This window comes from Poeciliopsis prolifica, unplaced genomic scaffold (genome assembly GCF_027474105.1).
Source record: "Poeciliopsis prolifica strain line A6 unplaced genomic scaffold, Auburn_PproV2 SCAFFOLD010, whole genome shotgun sequence".
Lineage (NCBI taxonomy): Eukaryota > Metazoa > Chordata > Actinopteri > Cyprinodontiformes > Poeciliidae > Poeciliopsis > Poeciliopsis prolifica.
This window is the reverse complement of record NW_026562385.1, coordinates 6,636,669-6,657,958: the sequence shown is the minus strand read 5'-3', so window position 1 is coordinate 6,657,958 and position 21,290 is coordinate 6,636,669. Positions and strand designations below refer to the sequence as shown.

Here is a 21,290-nt window from a genome sequence, read left to right as displayed (position 1 = left end):
CTGCTGAGCTCCATCTTTGCCCTCCAGCCATGTCGGGAAAACATCAAACATGTGGAAAAAGGTGCTTTGGCCAGATGAAACCAAAGCTGAGCAAGAAACCAACACGGCGCATCATCCTGAACACACCGTCTCCACTCTGAAACACGGCGGTGGCAGTGTTATGGTGTGGGAATGCTCATCATTGGATGAGACAGGGTTCATAGACTTTCTCCATTCAGTCTGACCGTGTTTGATTGAACTAATGTGCAAAAAGAAATGAGCAAGAATTTGTAGCTAAAATTGGAACAAAAGTAACCAAACAAATGGCACACTATTAAAAATCTTTATGCGTTATATTTTCTTCGTCAAACACATAAAATGCAGGCTGGAAAAGGTTTGTGAATATTTAGGGACACTGTGAACAAATGGTTTCACGTTGCAGTTATTTCTTCACCAAAGGCGTCCTTCTAATAATAATATGTTGATGCTTATGTTATGACTTCAATTAAACGTAAACAGTACAAACGTACAACAAATTTAATCTCCAGGGAAAAACATATAATCAAATCATTTGCATACAATCACGTTGTATAGACATATATATATAGATTTATATTCAATAATCTAAGTAAATTAATTAATGCAGAAGCACAGGAATGGAACAACAAGCCCGTCGTATCGCACATGAATTTGCTTCAGCTTGATTCTGCATTCCTACATGTGGGAAGGATTGTGTGTGTGTGTGTGTGTGTGTGTGTGTGTGTGTGTGTGTGTGTGTGTGTGTGTGTGTGTGTGTGTGTGTGTGTGTGTGTGTGTGTGTGTGTGTGTGTGTGTGTGTATGAACACCTGCAGAGTTTCTTCTAGCTCAAGCTGCCCAACCAAACCAGGTCTTCATGACTGATCAGCAGCTTGGGTGTAAACACCGGTACGCAGGTGCACCTGCTCGGGCTGTAAAAATAAGTGGCCCATTTAGTCAAGCAGAGATCAATTACAGCAACCGGTGTAGAGGCTGTAGTCGGAGCAGTGAGTGTAGCCTTTCTCCAGAACCAAACCTCTGCTGCTGTGTTTATTCTGCAGCTGGAAGGACCTCACAGACGGTCATTTTCGGCTTCCTGTGTGACGCTGTGGATGAAACATTCAGCGAAATGGAGTTTATTCTTGTTTGTTTGTTTTGTTTTATTATGACACTGTTACAAACAACAACAACACCAAAAAGAGAAAATATCTAAATAAATCAGGTCCAGAGGAGTGTGACCTACATGCAACTTGTTTGCTCAAACTTAGATTTATCAGCATTTGAATGACAATGGATAAATCCCACGTTGTTCACTCAGGACAAATATAAATTTGGCACCTGGCTGGAAACAGCAGCCGCTGCCTGGAGCATGATGCTCCTGACTGATGTTTGAAGAACTATAGCTGTAATACTTATCTTATTAAACTGTATCAGGAACAGACTTTTTTTTTTCTTTTTTTACAGATTTTCGATGTTTAAATTGTTCTTTGATCCTTGATCCAATAGGATAAATGTGATTCAACACATTGTTCATAATGTTTACACCAGCTGTAAACATTATGCCAGTAGATGGGCCAGCAGTGTTTATTTAAAAACAATTATTTATTTATACCTATGATCATTTTTGCATGGTTTAGCAAGTTAAGCTATTTTCATCGGTGGGAAAAAAAGTTACACTTTAAAAGTTTATTATTCAATAACAGTTGACCAGTAGACCAAAAGATATTAAATGAATCCTTTACTAATCTGGACAGATTCTTAAAAAAAAAACATTTTTCATTTTTATTCATCATTAAGATTACAATGTTTTTTTTTTTCTAGAAACAGAGGTTTAAGAGTTTTTACATGTTGTAAATTTTTTTTCCACAATATTCTTTGTTCATTCATTTTGATTTGTGTGTTGTTTTCTTTAATTACTTTGGGTTTTGAGTCTCAAAATATATTAAATGTATTAACCCATAACAAAATGTAGAATATAAAACTCTAATGAACTCTTTGAGTACAAATTTGTTTTAATAACAACAATAAAATCTACCGACTAACAAGGAAAGGCGTCGTTTGAAATTTTGTTCTTTCTTACATTTGATGCCGTAAAACCTGCCAGCTCTGAAAAGGATAAAAATAACCCAGATGTGTGCTGGTCATCTGAAAGGTGATCAAGAGTGACCAACCACAGGAACTGGCTGAACCAGTTTGTGCTGCTGCAGTGAGGAGGCCTTTAAATAACTCACATGGTGCACAACAACCGGGTTCACGCCGTCCCGATGGCACACTTTACATCATCCTCCCCATCTGGTCTCCGAACTGAACTTGTGACCCATTTACAGTTCTGGCAGTAACTTTGTACAGTGGACATCTGCAAAGGAAGCAACAATGGCTTTCAAGTTGTTTTAAAATGCTTATGAGTTTTTCTCAAAATTATCCTCACTCATGGCCACTTCAGACTAAATTTGAGACAGCTCCTCCTTCAAACAAGCTGAATTTGCAAAGACAAAATAAATCAAATTCAAGTCATATGTCTTGTTTTTTTTATCCATATAAGAACAACATGCAAGGATTTAGTTCTGTGTGATGGACACATTGTCTGGGCAGAAATGTTCTCTCCTTTGGTGTCTGGTTGAGTCAAATTTACACATAAATCCTGCAGTAAAACGGAGCTTTGAGACTCACCAAAGAGTTTTCTGCATTTCGGTTCCTGTCAAGTAAGTCTCATTAGCAGAAATGACTTCGTTCCTGTTGTTGAGAACAAACTCGTGTTCATTTGGACATATGGAGAATATAGAAAATTGTTTTCATATTTAAAACAGAATCAGTACCAACCTAAAAATTTCTGCAGCTCCTTCAGTGATGCTCGCAATCTCTTTAAAGGGATCCCTGAAGTGGGTTTTTTTAATCAATTTTGGAGAAACATGATTTTTTTTGTGAGTCGATGTTGTTTATCAAGTTTATTATCATAAATTGTACCATAGATTAAAAGAGACTGCAAGTGTGCTGTGGACAGACTTGCAACCAGGTTGTTGATTGATTTTTTTTTCAGCTTTTTCCTGCATAGACTTGTCTAATACATTTAAAAACCCTTCCATTTTAACATGGGAGTCCATCTTTTAGTAATAATAAATATATTATGGAAAATATTAAACTTAAAGTTAAGAAAGCAGCTTTTTGTAAGTTCAACAGGAACATTTCCAATGTCCAGAAGAGTCTAAACGGAAACCAAACCAATCACTCTGGAAGTCTTATTCAAATACTGTATGGAAAACCCAGTTTCATAAGAACATTTCAGGTCATCATGTTTAGCTCATGCTTGCAGGTGTTAAACCCGACGGAACCAGTTGGTCCTTTCATCAGCGGTTCTCATCAGTAGACCATCAACACTTCACCGAGGAAGAGCGTGTAGTCATTTCCAAATGCCAAGTATCTACAGTGACACCGAGAGAGGGAGGGGGAGGACTGGAGATGAGCTGTGAGCAATAGTTCACTAGATGTGGGATACGGAGTGGGATATGCAGCAGAACAAGATCAGATGGCAGTTATACTAAGAAAGCGAGAGACTGTCGGCCAGCGCTGCTGCGAGGATAAACTGTGATGAGTCGAATTGTTAATTGGACCGGACCAGCAGGCCATAAATTAATTTAATTAGTCCGCTGTTCTATTTTCAGAGTAAAAATTATGACTGAGAGCTTGGCTTCAGCATTTCTGTAATTTTTTATTTGTTTTTTTTTGGGGGGGGGGTTTGTTTTTGGACCCCTGGACATCGAGCAGAGCAGGACATACTGGGACACTCTCCAGCTCTGGTGGAGAAATAGATTGTTTTAAATCAGGCAGAAACATGAAGATATTAACTGATTATTTGCTTTGCTTTCTCGGGATGATAGAGTGGTTTTACCCTTGACAGAAGAGAAGAAGACAAAAGGAGCTTGAGGAAAGTCATGCAACAATTTTGCAAGTGAGAAACAAAAACCTGGAAGCTTTGGAAAAGAAGGAAAAACAAAGATCTGCTTTATTAAGAGCACATGAACAAAAGGTAAGTTTTTCTTGTAATAACATCATCATGAGGATGGATTTATAATGGGATTATTGCTCATCTCACAGCTCAAATATATTTTCAGAAAGAACAATTCAGAGCAGGAAAACGCTTGCCGTCTCCTTAGCATTAATGTAACAGCACAGCAGGCAGAGTGTGATTTGTGAGAAAGCAGACGAGCTTTGGCACGAAGAAATTAGAAAATAATATCCCTCCGAAACTCACATTCTGCTTCCTAGCAACTAGACGATCAGGAAACAGCAACTGTTGTTTAAAAGCATCTAGAAAAATCATAGGCTGTTATAATTCAAAGAGTAGTTTGACACATATTTGTACTTGTCCCAGTACTGTGAATTTGTCCCTGCCCTACTTTTTTTTTTATGACACGCACCTGTTAAATGAAGGGTAGAAACAGGGAGTTATCCAAGATTAATGTGACACTTGCAGGACAGATAACAGGACTCCACCAAGAAGCTTTGTCAAAACAAATAAAAGAACATATATGTCGCACACACAATAGATTTATTTGATTATTCCTTCATCATTAAACTGAGAAATATAAGAGAAAGCAAAAAGATGGAATCATTTTTTCCTTTTTTGCTAGAATGATCAGATATTAAGAGTTCATTTTTTGTTATGCAAACAAAAAAATGTTTTTTTTCTTCTTTTCTAACAGCTTTTAGAAATGAATTTAGTCTCTCCATTTATCACTCAGAAAAAACAGTATGTTTAAACCTAAACGTAGGCTTTTAGTGAACATTTGCATTTTGTTACCAAATGCCATCATTCGATACTTAGCCATTTCTCCACCAAGGTGACTCCTTAAACGTTCTGCCTCCATCCTGTCTGGGGGCCAGCAGATGTCCAGGTATTTTCACGTCTTCCTATGTTAATATGAAGAAAACTTTTTGGATGAAATATGTATCTGCATTTAGTCATACAGACTAAATGTCTTGTGTGTCTTACAAAATAAATCATTCTTACACTTCAATCCACATTTTTTTCAAGAACCACAAACTTCAATCTGACAAACAGAATGCTTTGCAGGAGTGGATTGTTGGGGGAATAAAACAGGAAACCAGATTTTTATTCATTTATTTTATTTATTTATTTATTTTTACAAATTAAGAAGTCCTGTAGTTTTTGTCCAATTTATTAAACTCTTGTCAACTCCTCTCTTGAACTCTTGTTCTCTAGCCAAAGGTTAAGTCGCAGACGTGAAGACATTAGCCCTTAAAGCTGTTATCACAAAGAAACTGGTGATACACGTTACACTGGCATCAACACTGCTATTGGCTGACGATAGTCTTTTTTTTAACAAATCAATGTCTGCCTAATAAGTGAAACAATCGATACTGATTTCCATCTTTTCTGCCGTTTGTGTTCCAGGAGCTGGAAGGTTTGGCTATTTGTTCAGTCATGTAACTATAGAGGATGTTTAATTGAAGCAGAGAAGCAATGCAGACACTGTGGTCACTTTGACACTGTGTCGAAAGTGTAGGGAAATATGTGTAGTATTGGTAAACAGTACTATCAATGCCAGATATTGGACATCGATATTGGCCCAAATTTTGATATTAGTGCAACCATAAAAACAACATATCAATGACAAGTAATACTAATAGTAAAATAAGAATTTAATGGTGAAAAAAAAAACAAAAAAATGTACTCAAATAAAATGACTTAGAAAATAAATATTGAGCAGTGAAAAGTTGAACAAGTTTCAGTGTTCACACATTAGCTGCTTTTTCACATTAAATGTAAAAGGTCTAGTGTTAGTTGTTTTAATATATGTAAACTATATCAAAATGAGAGAAACGATTGTCTGAATTATGTTAGCATCTTACTGAATTGCAGTCTCTCAAAGTTGAACGGATTATACTTTTTCTGAATTTTATAAGGATGCCACTTTGTTGGCTTGTTATGTAAAATTTTAAATGCTTCTTTGTACAAGAACATCACAGAATTTACAATTATTTGTAAAAGTTGATCCCAGTTATTCAATAAAAGACAAGACATTTGTCGGGTTATTTCTTACAATTTTTTTTTATGCGATGGTTCTAAAAAGTATAGTTTGGATATTTCACTCATCAGGTCCTACCACAAATTCCCTATTGAAATGAGGTCTGGGCTTTGACTAGGTCACTCCAGAACATCCACCTTGTAATCTTCAAACAATTTCTGTGCACTTCGAGCTGGAAGATTCAGGTAGCTGTCTTCCTGTAAAATAAATCAGGGTCACGTCGCATTGACGGTTTCTTGAGCACAGAAACGCTGGGGGTAAAGGCATTACTTTAGGAAAACTTGTTAGAGGCTACAGAAGAGTTGTAATATGAAAAAGAAAAAAATAAAACAGGATAGAGGAAAGAGACAAATAGTTTTAGCTCAATACAGAGTGTATGAATAAAATAAAAGTCTGATGAAGAGTTTAGAAATTCCCACTGGAAAGCCAGTGACTATAAGTTCAGTTTCTGAAACAGTTCTAAGCAACATCAAAACATGAAACCCACCTTTCTTTAATCACACTATACCAAAGGCTAACATGGATCCAGAGCCTTTGGGTTGTTTCTTAAAAGGTGAAATTACCTAGTTTTAAAGATATGAAAGAATGTCTGCAAGAACAGCATTATCTCAGCTTCGAAATGGATAATATGACAGTTTTTTTTTAAATCTCAATTACTACTAACTCATTCAATAGTCATTAGCTGCCTGAAACTTTAAGGATAAGTCAAGTTAATAACTTTCTAAAGCACATAAATGGCAATACGGTGTTTTAAACCATTTGTTTTTTCTTCCTAAATGTCTTTGGTGATCACTTTGAATGTTGCCATTGAACCACTTGTGTCTGAGCTGACCTCTGTTTCAATACCCAGTTTTCTGCCCCATCTTTTTTTAGCCCCTATTACGTTCCACTTCGACCTCGCAAGGGAATCACTCAGCCTCATCGCGGTACTCCAGTGCCTCTAATAGTTGTGCCAGCTGGAGGAAAAACAAGATACGTCACATAAAGTGGCAGGGCATTGAATTAGCTGGCTATTTCTGTACCTTGATGAGCTTTGAAATGTTTATAGTATGAACCAGAGTATTTCCGATCATGCAAGAGGAGAATCAAGAAAGTCAGACGCAAATCAACACTTTGATTGTTGACAAAAGGACGTTTTGGAGGGCGAAGGAAAACGTCAAAGTTTGACACTAACAACACTGAAATATGTCTGTCACGGTTATTCAGAGAATGAAGCCTGAACATTGGAATTGAAACATTTGGACTAAAGTAACACATCAAAATAAGCGCCTTCAACTGGTTAAATGTTTCTCATCACACTCTTAGTTTTTGTCTTGTCTGTTCCATCTTTGTACACGGTGATAATAACATTCTGCCTGTCCTTTCTTTCCCAGAAGTTGACGACTGATACCAAGTTGTCACCAAACAGAGCTGCGCACCTCTGTGAGAGGGTTCAGCTGTGCATGAGCCAGGCTTGTTACTTGAAGCCCCCCGGGTGCGTTTCACTGTGGCATGAGCGTAGGAAGGGCCCACCACCACCGCAGCTTTCTGTCCCTTGAAGAAGAAGGACTCAGACTCAGCGTCATGCCGGCCGTGGGCAGCTTTGGCAATGGCAAGATCCACACAAGACGCAAGGGCCACAGCCGGTTTGTCAACAAGACCGGCCAGTGCAACATCCACTTCTCGAACATGGACGAGAAATCCCAGAGATATATGTCAGACATTTTCACTACTTGCGTGGACATCCGCTGGCGGTACATGTTCCTGCTGTTCAGCCTGGTGTTTGTGGTGTCCTGGCTGACGTTCGGCTTGGCCTTCTGGGTCATCGGCCTCCTGCATGGTGACATGGAGAAAAACAGAGGGGATTTTGTTCCCTGTGTCACGCAGGTAAACACCTTCGTGGCGGCCTTTTTGTTCTCCATCGAGACCCAGACGACGATCGGATATGGAGCTCGCTGCGTGACGCAGGAATGCCCAGCAGCTGTCTTTATGGTGGTCTTCCAATCCATCATGGGCTGCATCATCGACGCCTTCATGATCGGTGCCATCATGGCCAAGATGGCACGGCCAAAGAAGCGTGCAGAGACTCTGCTGTTCAGCCACAACGCGGTGATCGCCATGCGGGATGGGAAGCTGTGCCTCATGTTCAGGGTTGCCAACCTGAGGAAGAGCCACATAGTGGAGGCTCATGTTCGGGCTCAGATGGTGAAGCCCCGCTACACAGAGGAGGGCGAGTACATCCCCCTGGATCAAATCGACATGAATGTTGGTTATGATAAAGGCACTGACCGCCTATTTTTGGTCGCTCCCCTCACCGTCATCCATGAGATCGACGAAGAGAGTCCCCTGTTTGGCATCAGCAAGCAAGACCTGGAAATGTCCGACTTCGAGATTGTGATCATCCTGGAAGGACTGGTGGAGGCAACGGCCATGACGACGCAAGCGCGAAGCTCTTACCTGCCATCTGAGATCCTGTGGGGCCACCGCTTCGAGCCCATCGTCTTCGAGGAGCGGAGCCAGTACAGGATCGATTACGCCTACTTTCACAAAACCTTCGAGGTGCCGTCCACGCCCAGGTGCAGCGCCAAAGACATGGAGGAGAGGAAATTCCCAACATCTGGCGCCAACTCCTTCTGCTACGAGAACGAGCTGGTCTTCATCAGCAGGGATGAGGATGTGGATGGAGACGCAGAGACGGAAAAAGACAAAAGTTGTCCGTCGGAGCTAATCCCGACTGACCGCATTCAACAATCTTCTCAAAGAGAATCTGCACTTTAACCTTTTGTCTGCTGACAGAAGGGCTGTCATGGCTGAAGTGGGTCGGGTTGTGAATGTCATTCACAACATCGGTGTCAGACACTGGGACACCGATGAGGACATTACAGTTTGAAGACCAGTGGTACGCCACGCCGGCCACGCGAGGAATAAATTCAAAACGTCACAGGATGCACAACTTTTTCTTCCTTTTGAGATGGTTCATGAGCTTTATTAGATGCAATTGAAAACTGTCCTACTGACGAGGATCTTAAATCTAAAGTGCATGAAATAAACATATACGTATGTATTTTGAGAAAAACTTCACAGCTTCAACTGGACTACATGCAGCTGCAAAATGACATGACTGCACTGAAGCCAAATTTGTAGACTATTCAAACAAATTTTCTTCTCAGCATCATACAAAGACTCAAAGTCATGCCAATAACTTGATAAAGGGGACAAAAACATAAATGATAAATTAACTAGAGAATCTCCTTGCTATATGTTAATACACATCTTAAAATCACTCGCAGCCTCAAATACACACAGACACACACACACACACACATTATCTAGAGCTTTTCCACATTGTCACCTCATCTCAAAGTAGTCCAGACCTATTTCTAACGAACAAAAACTTCTTCCCACTTCACCATCATGCTCTACTTTGTGTTGTTTTATCACAAAATCCCAGTCAAGCACATTCTTGACTGGGTTCTTACTAAAAGAGTAACTGCTCAAAGCCAAAATGCAACAAATACCAAATCACTAAAAATAAAAGATAATGTCTTCTTTAAAAAAAAAAAAAAATTAGCTAGTATAATGCAGTTGTAGCATTTTGGAGATGTTTTCTTTTAATCAGGACATGTCATCCAACCAAAGGGCCCCCAGAGCCCCTGAACTAGTCCAGCAAAATGAAAGACTGTGCCAATAACGCTCAACCTCTAACATAGAAGCTTCCAGCTTTCAGAAGAATTACACAAGGGGATCTTCTGCCGAGGAATCACAACACAGTTTGCTGCTGAAGAAGGCTTCACAGTAGGGGAGACAGGGAAATGTAGAATAAGTTTTTTGTTTGTTTTACTTCTCTTCATCTTTGATTATAGAGGTGAGGTGGCGTCTCGTTCAGCTAATGCCCAAAGTGAAAAAAATACAGAAAACCACACAAAAACAAGGAGAAATGTTATGAAACACATAATGATGGATTATAGGAATAAGAAAAGAAATATCAAGCGTGCACATTTTTAACAAAACATCCTAATCCTTGAATATTTTCCAACAAGAAACAGGGCTCACTTTTTGATAGAAATGTGTTTGTCTTTAAATTGACTTGACATCATCATGACGGGAGATTTTATGCTGTTATTTAAAATGTGCAACATTTCAAAATTTGAGCAGTTCTCATCACAATCTGTTCACATTGGAAACAAACAACGGCAAAAAAAAAGAAGAAGAAAAAAACAGAATCACATTGATTTGTTAATGTGATTTGAAGGGGGTGGGGTGATCAACTAGGTGTTTCATACTTGCTGTAAATAAGACTCCCGATATGAAATGACCTGCTGATGTAACTCCAGATCATTTGCTGAATTAAATTTGGCCTCTCCACAGAAACAGGCACTTTAAACCCAGGCCGTAAACCTCATAATAGCTGCCTAAAGTACCGTTATAAGACACTTTAAACGGTTCATCTTCACTGTTTGTATTTCTCATGGTAGATAAGTAATAAAGCCTGTAGTTAGGACTCCTGATTCTCTCCCTGGCTGAGACGAATGACTTTCTCCTCACCATTAGTCAAACCAAAAGCTCTATGTGGGTTAGCTTTGTGCACCTGATGCCCATTTCAGCTGATTTTATTATTTTTTTCAATACATATGTTTCGCTGACTTGTGCAGAACCGGCTGTCTCTGGAAACCAAAGGGTGGTTCCTCTGCACTGAGGTCAGATCTTCCTGAAGAAACACAAAAGTTTAAATTTGTACAGCTGTCTGGAAAACGTTTTGTAAATAGTTTGTTTATTCCTCCCACCCCCTTTTTTTGACTTGAAAGTGAAGAAGAAAAAAATAAGGGGGAAAAAAAAAACATAACATTTTCTCCATATATTTTTGCTTAAAAGGTTGAAATAATGTGCAAAGACGATTTATTTGCTCTTGATGTCTTCCACTGAAATTGATTTCATTCTGACTTTTGCCTTGTTTCGGTTCACTTTGTTGCGAGAAACAACAACCAGGAAATGCACAGAGTACAAATAAAATCTCCAGATTACTATCATAACACACGACAAAGCCAACCTCTCTGCCTTTTCTTCCTTGCAGCCAGACACCACAGCGATAACCAGACGCCGTCGTGTCTTGAGTTTCAACATAAGATCAGCCGGCGAGGAGGAGTGAACAAGTTGCTCGAAAAACAGCAGTGGGTTATAATTTACGGTGGTGATTTGCTGTACCCTCTCTGGCTGTGGGGGGGGTCAAAGGTCTCCGCTTTCACTCTTATGCAACCCGGCAGGCACGCCTTTCCATGTACATGGAGAAGACTTGGCTGTTCATCGTTCAATTTGAGCCCAGAGAGAACATCGCAGAAACACACACTCAAGATCAGGCAGCAGTGTAATTTATTTGCACATCCAGGCTGAAATTTCTGCTCCTCTGTCCTTGTTGGCTAAATAGCTCAAGTTTCGTCTGTCTGGGTAGAGGGAACCTCTTAGTTAGGTATTTTCAGTTGTTCTCATTTGGATGCAGGTCTGGACTTTGACACAATTTGTGGCCCTTGAAATAATTTTGTACTGTGCCTAATCCTAATCCCTAAAATCTCAACTGATAGCATTTTTTTTAAATTCAAAAGGAGATATTTCAAACATCTTTCTAGGGTGCAATTTCTACTGTGCAGTAAAATGGAAACTGATTGATAAAATGTAAAATGTGTTGATTTTTTTGCTAACCACATTTTTCACCCTTTCATTCTAATTTCACAATAAGTAAGAACACAAACATCCGGTATCGTTTACTCAATGGTAGACTTTGACACAGACACTCACCGATTTTGACGAGTTGCATATTTTTTTTAAATGTACTGTCCTTTTCAGATGAATTTTCCTACGAAAGCTTTGATGATTTTGTTCCTTTTATGAGAACAATGCATGTTAATCTGTTGGTAGCTAAAAGAAGAACACAGTAAAATTATTTTGTGCATTTTTCTTTATATAAAAAAGAAATCTGAAGCTGTTCCAGAGTTACAAAATGGCCTCTTGGTCGCATCAGTTTGGTGGACGATGGTGATTTGTGCGCAGTTGTTACCTGATGTCTGAAAGCATGCTGGTTGCACTGGATTTTATTTAGTGGAAGCTGAGGAAAAGGGGGTGGCATACAGACAACAAGCACATAGAAGGGTCGTAACATGAGAAAATGTGTTGAGGTCCATGAGACAGACTTTCAGACTGCGACCGATTTCAGTCTATACTAGAAACACATTCACATCCCGGTGTTCTGCCTTCAGACATCGGATCGGTTTTACCTGACCTGACATATGCGATGTCAAAGAGGCCTCGAGCTGCAGATAAAATCTACCTTTCCTCGCCACTAAATTGCGTGTCACTTCCGTGGAGCTGCGTCCTTCGAGATGTTTTCCACCCACTCGGCAGTGTCGGACGATGAGAAGTCATGCAGGGTCGGTCGTTGAGCACGCAGAGTGGGCTGCTGAAAGCCGCACTCAGCCCTAATTGTGGCAGCTATCTGTGCTTTCCTTCAGAGAGGTGGAGGGCAGAGGAACACGATGCTCCGCTGACAGCTGCAGCTCCCGCGCCTCGACGCAGAAGTCCTGACACTTCAGCACAACATCATTTGTTTGCTGCTAATGAGCTGCCATCAAATTACTGATTACTGTCAGAATTTAATGAGTCTTAATGAGTTAATAGCCTTAGGGAAAAAAATGCATGTTGACAAAATTAGTTCCTTTGAGTGATTTACTGTTCTGAGCAGAGGTTTTAAGCCACCTTTAATTTCTTAATGACTTTCCTCCAAGAAGAAGAAGAACTTCCTGTTTGTCTTAAAATGTTCTGCAGATCTTTAGGGGCTCTGCAGACCAATACAAGTTTTCGGCTGCTTCTTCACATGGCTGTATTCTGTTGTTTATCTTTGGTACTTTTGGCCAGGTTCATCCCAAACGGTAAATTTTAGTCTGTCTTGTCCTCTGAAAACGCAGCTTTGATGTGTGTTTGGCATCATGTTGGAACACCTTGATGGTGTGTCCAAGTTTCTGCCACTTGGTCATCCCAACCGATTCATCCCAGCCGCCTTTCACACACATTTGGGTAGATCACTTTATGTGGATGTGTGTTCGCCTTTTTCTTAGCCACTTTTCAGCGTTACGGTCGAGGTAATTTCATCTTTTATTGAGTGGATATTTCTGCTGCTCCAGCATCTTCTACCGTCAAGCCTGCATGTTTCTTTTTTTTTATCATCCTAACCTTTTCTTTTCATGTGACGGCATCAGTTTGTGTCAAACAGATGAAGCTTTAATAAAAACAAATCGGATGATAACAGAACAATGATCACAAACAGACATGGACACTAACTAGAAACTGTTATTTTATTCATCTGTATCTGTGACAGGAAATCAATCGATTGACCTGAGCTCTACTTGTTCTATTAAGAAATTGATCTACACGTCCAACCAGAATTACACTAGGAGCTTTTTGACGGTTGTAAATAATAAAGCATTCATGGATAAATTTTGGCCATGTTACCTCTAATCCACAAAACAATTTAAGTTGCAAACCCAATTCTAGTTTATAAAAAACAACTTGAGAAGTAGAACGGATCAATTAAGTTGTTAAAAGCACCAATTATTTCTAACTCTAATAAACATCTGCAAGTTTTTAGTGCAAAACATCTTTTGGTGGTTTAAAAAAAAAAAACTTGTTTCATAAATAAAGCAACTCATTGACACGGTTAAAACGCTTGGAAATATATTTTTTTTATCGACTGCAACAAGATATCGAAGCTGTTCTTGGCTCAAGGAGTCGACATATAATCGAGACATGTCACGCCAAGGAAACCCACTCTTAGCATTTTCTTGATATTTCATTTTCCAACAACCACTGGCATCAAAAGGTTTGGGTGGCATTGTGTTATTCTTCTTGTGGGCGTGAGCAGCTTGAAGCTTAAAGACAATGAACTTTAGGATGGAAGAAAAACCCACCCTGGGTGGGGAAAAGCTGACAAAGGAAACTGGCTGCACGGCTGATCAGATCGGGATAAAGCGTTATCTAACTGCTTTGAGATGACTTCAGATGAACTTGTGTCACTTTTGGTCCTATTTCCAAGCATGTAGGACATTGAGAAATAGTTTAAGTTGCATCTGGAAAGTTTTAATCGCCAAAGAGAGTAAAGGCGCCTTTCCTTATATGCACAGAATCAGAATAAAAAAAAGCTGCCAAATTAAGCTTGAATAATTTCCAGCTTAACAGCAGTTCATTTGTAGTCTACAGTATGAAAGCCATTGAGAGGTCAGAAAAATGGGCCGAGCTATCAGTTACCAGATCTTTAAACATCAACAAATCTCTGGAGAAACATCTTCCCGACCAAACAAAACAAACTCAAAGAACGAACAGACAACCTTTGACCTCCACAGCACCCCCAAAATGAAAACCCGTTACATCTCCAACATGAGGAGCTGTCCAAATTAACAAGAGCAAAAACTCATTGCAGCAGTTGCATGAATCGGATCTACTGCTGCAACTGTTGGTGAAACGTTGGAGATCTCGCTGTCTGATCCCCTGAGTTATTTAGCTCCTGGAAACATGGGTCCTCCAGCTGAGCACATCACTCAGCCGTGCTCTTTGCTTCTGGCCCTTGACTGCTGCAGACGTTCTGGATTTGATTACAGCGGGAGGCTGATTGGATTACAGGCAGACTGACTCCAAATACCGACAGCAAACACGGCAACTGAAGAAGGTCTGACGAGCTGCGGGAACGCAGAGCGCTGCTCTGACCTCGGACGCTGCCAGGATGCAACCTGGAGGCGGTATTTCTCACACTGTGTGTTGAAATTTTGAGGCACAAGGAAAAGAATATGTCCATCCATCCATCATCTGTTCATCCTTGTCCCTATGGGGGTCAGAGTTTGCTGGTGCCGATCTCCCATCTGCGTTCCAGGCGAGAGGCGGGGTCACCCTGGACAGGTCACCAGTCTGTCGCAGGGCAACACAGAGACAGACAGTACACACACACACACACGCACACACACACACACAATTTGGAAAGACCAATTAACCTAACAGTCATGTTTCTGGACTGTGGGAGGAAGCCGGAGTACCCGGAGAGTATGTGTTTTTTGTTTTTGTTTGTTTTTTTCAAAAAAAGAAAGTAACTGGAAAGTGTGGAGTGTGTTTGAATTTTTTTGGCCTTGTTGCAAACAAGGTGGTGGCAGCATCAGGCTGTGAGGATGCTTTTCATCAGAAACAGGTCAAAACAGTTACGGTTTATGAGAAGATTCAAATATTATGTGAGACCAATAAAAAAAGGATCGTTTTGAACACAAATATGTGGGTTTACTGAAATATATGCTCTAATCCATTGACTAAATGTTTTAATATTATCGAATCAGCATTTCGCTGCTTTCACTTCTGGGCCTGTTGAACACTAGAAGAATGAATACAGTTAGTAAAACTATAAATGTTTTCATTAATATAACATAAACGACTAATAATTTTCGGTTTTATGCAAATTAGCATTTTTTAAGTTGCATTCGAAGGTCTCTCTGTTCCTCACGTTTTTGTTTTTGAAATGATTTTATATTTGACTTTGCAGTTAATTTAATGACGCTTTGAGTGGGATCTTTTGAAGAAAAAAAAAAAGTATAAAACGTGCGCACTTATACTTGAGTTTTCAATATTTCAGACGTGAAACAACATTAGGAATATTCTGAAATTTTAGGCATATCTAAAAATTATTTTTTGAAAAAGTTATATAACTTTCCTGTGCTATCCGCTATGGAGAACCAGAACTGAAAAATAAATAAAAGCAAAAATCTCTATATTTTGTTTTTTCTTTTCCTTAAACATGCCTTTCTTTTAATTACATTCATTTTAATTGGAGCTATGCAGTATATAACTTTCTTCTGTTGTAAATTTGCCCCTGCATTGCAATTTCTTTTAATATTTTTAGCTTTGTGTGTACCAGCATTCTTCGATTATCTTCTCACTATGCTGCTAATACATAAAATTCTCCGACAGAGGGACAATAAAGGATATTTATATTCTAAAAACTAGAATAGAAACTGTTTCAGGAACCTCTGCTGCTCTCTTGTGGCACAATAACAAAATAAAATGCACACCTGTGCACCACATAATCTCAATTTTGCCTCAAGACTTGTTACTTATGCAATACTTTTCAATATTTAACACAAATTTGTAATTATTTCATTCCAGGTTTCAGACATTAAACTTTACAGGGAAACATTCAGCTGGTGAAACCAATCACCACAAAACAAACAAGGCAGTTTTATTATTAAATACATTTTATTACACAAATGACAATTTTGACCAACGCAAAGTCTAGGTTGCACATTATAGGTATTTTGGTCGAGACGAACTGCTTAACACATGCTTGCTGTGTTATCTCAGCTTTTATTTCAATTTTCTGTATTTCTGTTGAATAAATTCATCTGACTCGACAAATTCCCAGCCGTCCTACGAACAGATCCCTCTCCGCGCCGTCCAGGCATCTCTGCGGATTTTCGCCCTTCAGCCCCAGTTGCACTGATCTTCATCTGTCATGGTGAGGATTTCTGTGACCAGGCCGGTACCGATGGTTCTGTTTCCATCTCTCAGAGTGAACCTCTGGCCTTTCTCCAGCACCATGGGCTGGCGAAGCGTCAGCGTCAACGACGTGTCCTCTCCTGGCATCACCATTTCCTTAAACGGAGCAACACAGTCATCGTCCCGCAACAGCCTGTCTTGCAAATGAGACTCTCCACCTGGTCCAAAGGAGACAACAACCCTGGAAGACGCTCACCTTGTCTTTAGGTAGAGTGATCCTGCAGGCCATGTCCCAGGTGAAGGAAAACATGACGGGCATGAAGTTGGTGACGAACGGTTTGTGTCGGCCTCCCTCCTCCTTACTCAGAACATAAACCTGGAAAACATTAAACACACTGTGAATCGTGTTAGCTGATAACCCTCGTTTCAAACTGACAGACTGAAAATAAAGATTTGTTGATGAAATATTTGGGGGAAAGAAAAACTTCAGCCACATGCGCTGGCTTTGCATTAGTTGAATCCAAAAGTTTGACTTCTGCTGAAACCTACAAGGGCTTTACAATACAGATGTGGTTTTTCTGCGAAACGTTTTGGGTGATCAGAGGAAAGAAAACAGCAAAACAAGCAAATATAGCTCAGAAGACATGTTAAAAAACTTTAAATTGTATTAAATTAATACATGAATTGAAGCATTGCAGAAAAAAGTTAACTGAATTAACCATGTATGCGTTAGAATAAGCGGATTCTTTGACGTTGGAAGTAAGTAAAATTAAAGGAATGACCTGAGGGGAGAGTTTAGGTCAAACTGTGGTGCTTTGATTTCGTCACAAAACAAATTTGCCAACTTAACAATCTTGACCTTTTAACCTCTCCAGGGTGAGAGTGTGCGCCAGGAATGAATTAGAAAGGACTTGAAAAAAAAATCCAAATACGCAAAAAAAAATAGACTTCATATCTGGTAATAGTGGAAAGTCTTCCCAAAAAAAAAAAAAGAAGAAAAACTTATGACTTACCAACTTGATAAGTCATAAGTTGGTGATTATTTAAAGAGATATATAAAGAGACTAGTTAATGCCTCCACACCTGTGCTTTGACCTTCTGGTGCGGCATGATGGACCCCGGCTTACACATCACCATCCCTCTCCTCACGTCTTCCCTCTTCAGGCCTCGGACCAGAGCGCCCAGGTTATCTCCGGCCTCGGCCCGGTCCAGAGACTTGTGGAACATCTCGATACCTGAACCCAAGACCAGCAGACGGCTTCGCTCATCATGTTGAAGAAGTTTCCGTGTAAATGTTGCAGCAGGTCAGGTGCTTCGATATCGTAAACAAGCGTCCACCCCTCAAACTGTTCTCACATTTTGTCCCATTACAAAGGACAAACTTTATTTATTTTTTTTAATTGGGATTTTCTGACAAGTCAACATATAGTTCTGCATAATCTATTAAATGGGTGGTGATTTTAACTATAAAATACAATTGAGGTTTGTGGTTCCTATATGACAAAATTAGAAAAAAATAAAGAAAATAGGAAATGCTGTTGCAAGGCCACCATATTGACTCCCTTGGATTTGCTGATACTCTTTGAACATCATACACATTTTATTTAGTGTCACAAGATGGAGTCGCTCACCTGTAACTACAGCCTTGAAGGAACGGTTGTGACCCACAAACTCACAGTCGTCTCCTTTCTTAATCAGGCCTCTCTCCAACGTCCCCGTCACGACGGTCCCTCTGCCTAAAGTTTAGATACGTGTTAATTTCTTCCAGTATGCTAAATACTACAGATACTTTTGGATTTTATGTGTAAAAACATACCTGAGTGCATGAGAGGAGCTTACCTGGGATAGAATGAACCCCTTCGATGGGCAGGAGGAAAGGCTTATCTAGCTCTCTTTTGGGCAGAGGAACGTAGGAATCCACAATCTCCAGGAGTTTCATCACCGCGTTTTCTCCCAGTTCAGGCTGCTTGTTCTAACATGGAGCAAAAGCATCAGCAACATGAAACAACTGGGACACATCAGGCTGATGATCGTCGGTCAAAACTAAAGAAGACAGTAAAGCGTAAGGTGTGTCCACAGACAAATTAGCGCCTACCTCCAGGGCGCAGAGGGCAGAGCCGATCACAACGGGAGTGTTCTCGCCGTCGTAGCCGAACTCTGTGAGCAACTCGCGAATCTCGATCTCCACCAGGTCCAGCATCTCTTTGTCCTCCACGGCGTCGGCCTTGTTGATAAAAACCACCACGTGCTCAACGCCGATCTGCCTGGCCAGCAGAAGGTGCTCCCGCGTCTGAGGCATCTGGCCGTCGGTGGCCGCCACCACCAGGATGCAGCCGTCCATCTGGGCTGTGCCCGTGATCATGTTCTTAAAGACGGAGAACGTGGATCAGGCTCACCACCCAGAGCTCAAATCCAGGACTTTTTTTAGGCCACTTTTGCCTCATTACGGAGGAATTAAGGGATGAAAAAATGGATGAAGAGACTTTTTGTCAGGCCGTGTGTCAGGGAAAAGCAAAGCAGATTACCTTGACGTAGTCAGCGTGGCCGGGGCAGTCTGTGTGGGCGTAATGTCTGTTGGCTGTCGTGTACTCCACATGAGAGGCGTTGATGGTAATTCCTCTGGCCTTTTCCTCTGGAGCATTGTCAATGTCCTCATATTTTTTGTAACTTGCGCCACCAGCATCAGCGAGCACTGCAATTAAAAAAAAAAAAGAAAAAAGGAGATGACAATACAGAAATAAATAATAAAAGGAAGACGAACTGAATCTCACGAGTTTTGATCTGAAGGGATTCTACCTTTTGTGATGGCTGCGGTGAGGGTGGTTTTGCCGTGATCGACGTGGCCGATGGTGCCGATGTTCACGTGAGGCTTCTCTCTGCTGTATGTCTTCTTGGCCTCTACTGCGAAGGTCCGCCGACTCAGAGGCACAGCACACTGCAGGGAAAAGACAAAGCAGGACTCAGACGCTAAAATCCCAGCTTACCGGCCTGAAAGTGACAATCCGTCTGGTTTCTTACGAGTTTGAACGAGCTGTGCAGAAGGCTTGGTGAAGTAAGCTGAAGGGCTGAGGGAAGAAAATACAAATGTGTTAAAATGTTACATTTGTTTAGATCATTGGTATAGTTTGTGAAGTTTATTTCCTGCTGTAAAGATGGCATTTTTTTCTGTTTTTACAATTTCCTTATTTATCTTATGAGAAAAATATTAAAATACATAATTTTGTTTTCACAACTCTCTCCATGCAAGTTCTTTTGGGGTATCTATGGATCAACAATATTCTGAGCAAGAAGGACTTTAATTTTAATCGAGATTTTCTGTAAGGATTTTGTTGCCTCTGTGTATCAATTTAATAATATGTGGTATAAATAATTGATGCTTTTTTGTTAAAAAAAAAAAAAGAAAAATTATATCATGGTATCTGTTTCCTGATCAGGTTTTTGTATGAATGTGATGAAGCTCAAATTACATGCCTAACATAATGTTCAGATGAAAAAAAAACAACAATTTTGTGTGATATGTTACTGTAGTTTGGAAGCTTTTTTATTATTATTTGCATAATCTTGTCATGCACACCACTGATCACATTAGGCCACAGTAATAACATATAGCCTATGGATCACTAAAATCATCAAGAGATTACATTTATTCTTTAAATCATTGTTATTAATCTGACGTGTCCACTTTAAGTCACAATCACGACCCCAGACTAATTTTCACGCAAATAAACCAGGTTCTGCTGGTTTATTTGTAATAGTTGCCTGTTTTCAATGCGGTTGCACCTCAGAATTTTAAAGCATTATGCAACACGACTGTATAGTTGTAACTTCTGACTGAACTGCACCAACAATCTAAATGTTAGGTGATAAAATTGCACAGGAACAGTTTAGCTTTTCATGCATACGTGCAGCTCTGCAGCACGTAACAAACGAACAAGCCATCTGAACCAACTGTGATCGATACACGAAGTTGTTCTTCAGACGAAGAGTGTGTTTATGTACCAAAATGACTATTATTTGAGTTTTTTTAAAGCACTTCTTTGTCTCAGACTTTATCCGCATTATTTCCCATCGTTAGCTAACCCTCACCGGGGTAACGTGACCTTGCTGTGCTATCGGAAGAGACAGCATCACCTCCTATCTTTATTGCTTACGTTTATCCTCAGTAAATAATGGTTCCGTGGCTTAAATAGCTTGAATGCAATCAAAAGAAATCACCAAGTACACTAAGAAACTAATATTTTTACCAGAGAAACAGGCACGCAGCCCCACAAGCGCCGCCATCTTGGATAGTTAGACAAACCAAAGATTGTGACAACACCAAGAGGATACTCTGACTCCACGCACAGTTGTCGTGACAAATTGACGTTACAAGTGTCGTAATTTTTCTAATTACGACTCAAAATTTTACTACGCTTTATTGATGTAGTCGTAATAATTGACTTGACTGTGTATTTATGTAGTAGTAAATCATTTAATGATTTCAAATTTAGATGTCACTGCAATCCCAACTTTATTAAAATCAGGTTCAAACATTACGCATTTTTAGTTTTTTGTAGTCCTCGCGTGAGTTAGCATACTTAAATGTAATAAGTAATGATTCATAATATAATATAATATAATATAATATAATATAATATAATATAATATAATATAATATAATATAATATAATATAATATAATATAATATAATATAATATTCAAAGTTAAAGGAAAGAGGAGGGTTCACTTTAAGCTTCAAAGTTACTCTTTGGAAGTTC

The 21,290-nt window shown here is 39.7% G+C and overlaps 2 protein-coding genes across 2 annotated transcripts; one reads left to right on the top strand and one right to left on the bottom strand.

Annotated features, from left to right (window-relative positions):
* Window positions 1–3,395: 3,395 nt before the first annotated feature.
* On the top strand, window positions 3,396–9,605 carry kcnj12b (potassium inwardly rectifying channel subfamily J member 12b). Its single transcript, XM_055035298.1, has 2 exons — window positions 3,396–4,019; window positions 7,416–9,605. Exon 2 carries the CDS (start codon window positions 7,534–7,536, stop codon window positions 8,797–8,799), a length of 1,266 nt encoding a protein of 421 aa, XP_054891273.1. The 5' UTR covers window positions 3,396–4,019; window positions 7,416–7,533; the 3' UTR covers window positions 8,800–9,605.
* A 6,646-nt stretch (window positions 9,606–16,251) lies between these two features.
* On the bottom strand, window positions 16,252–20,845 carry tufm (Tu translation elongation factor, mitochondrial). Its single transcript, XM_055035297.1, has 10 exons — window positions 20,778–20,845; window positions 19,552–19,598; window positions 19,330–19,468; window positions 19,059–19,225; window positions 18,629–18,898; window positions 18,373–18,505; window positions 18,165–18,269; window positions 17,617–17,768; window positions 16,790–16,909; window positions 16,252–16,689 (listed from the first exon to the last, which is right to left on the bottom strand). Exons 1-10 carry the CDS (start codon window positions 20,812–20,814, stop codon window positions 16,519–16,521), a joined length of 1,341 nt encoding a protein of 446 aa, XP_054891272.1. The 5' UTR covers window positions 20,815–20,845; the 3' UTR covers window positions 16,252–16,518.
* Between the last annotated feature and the right edge of the window lie 445 nt (window positions 20,846–21,290).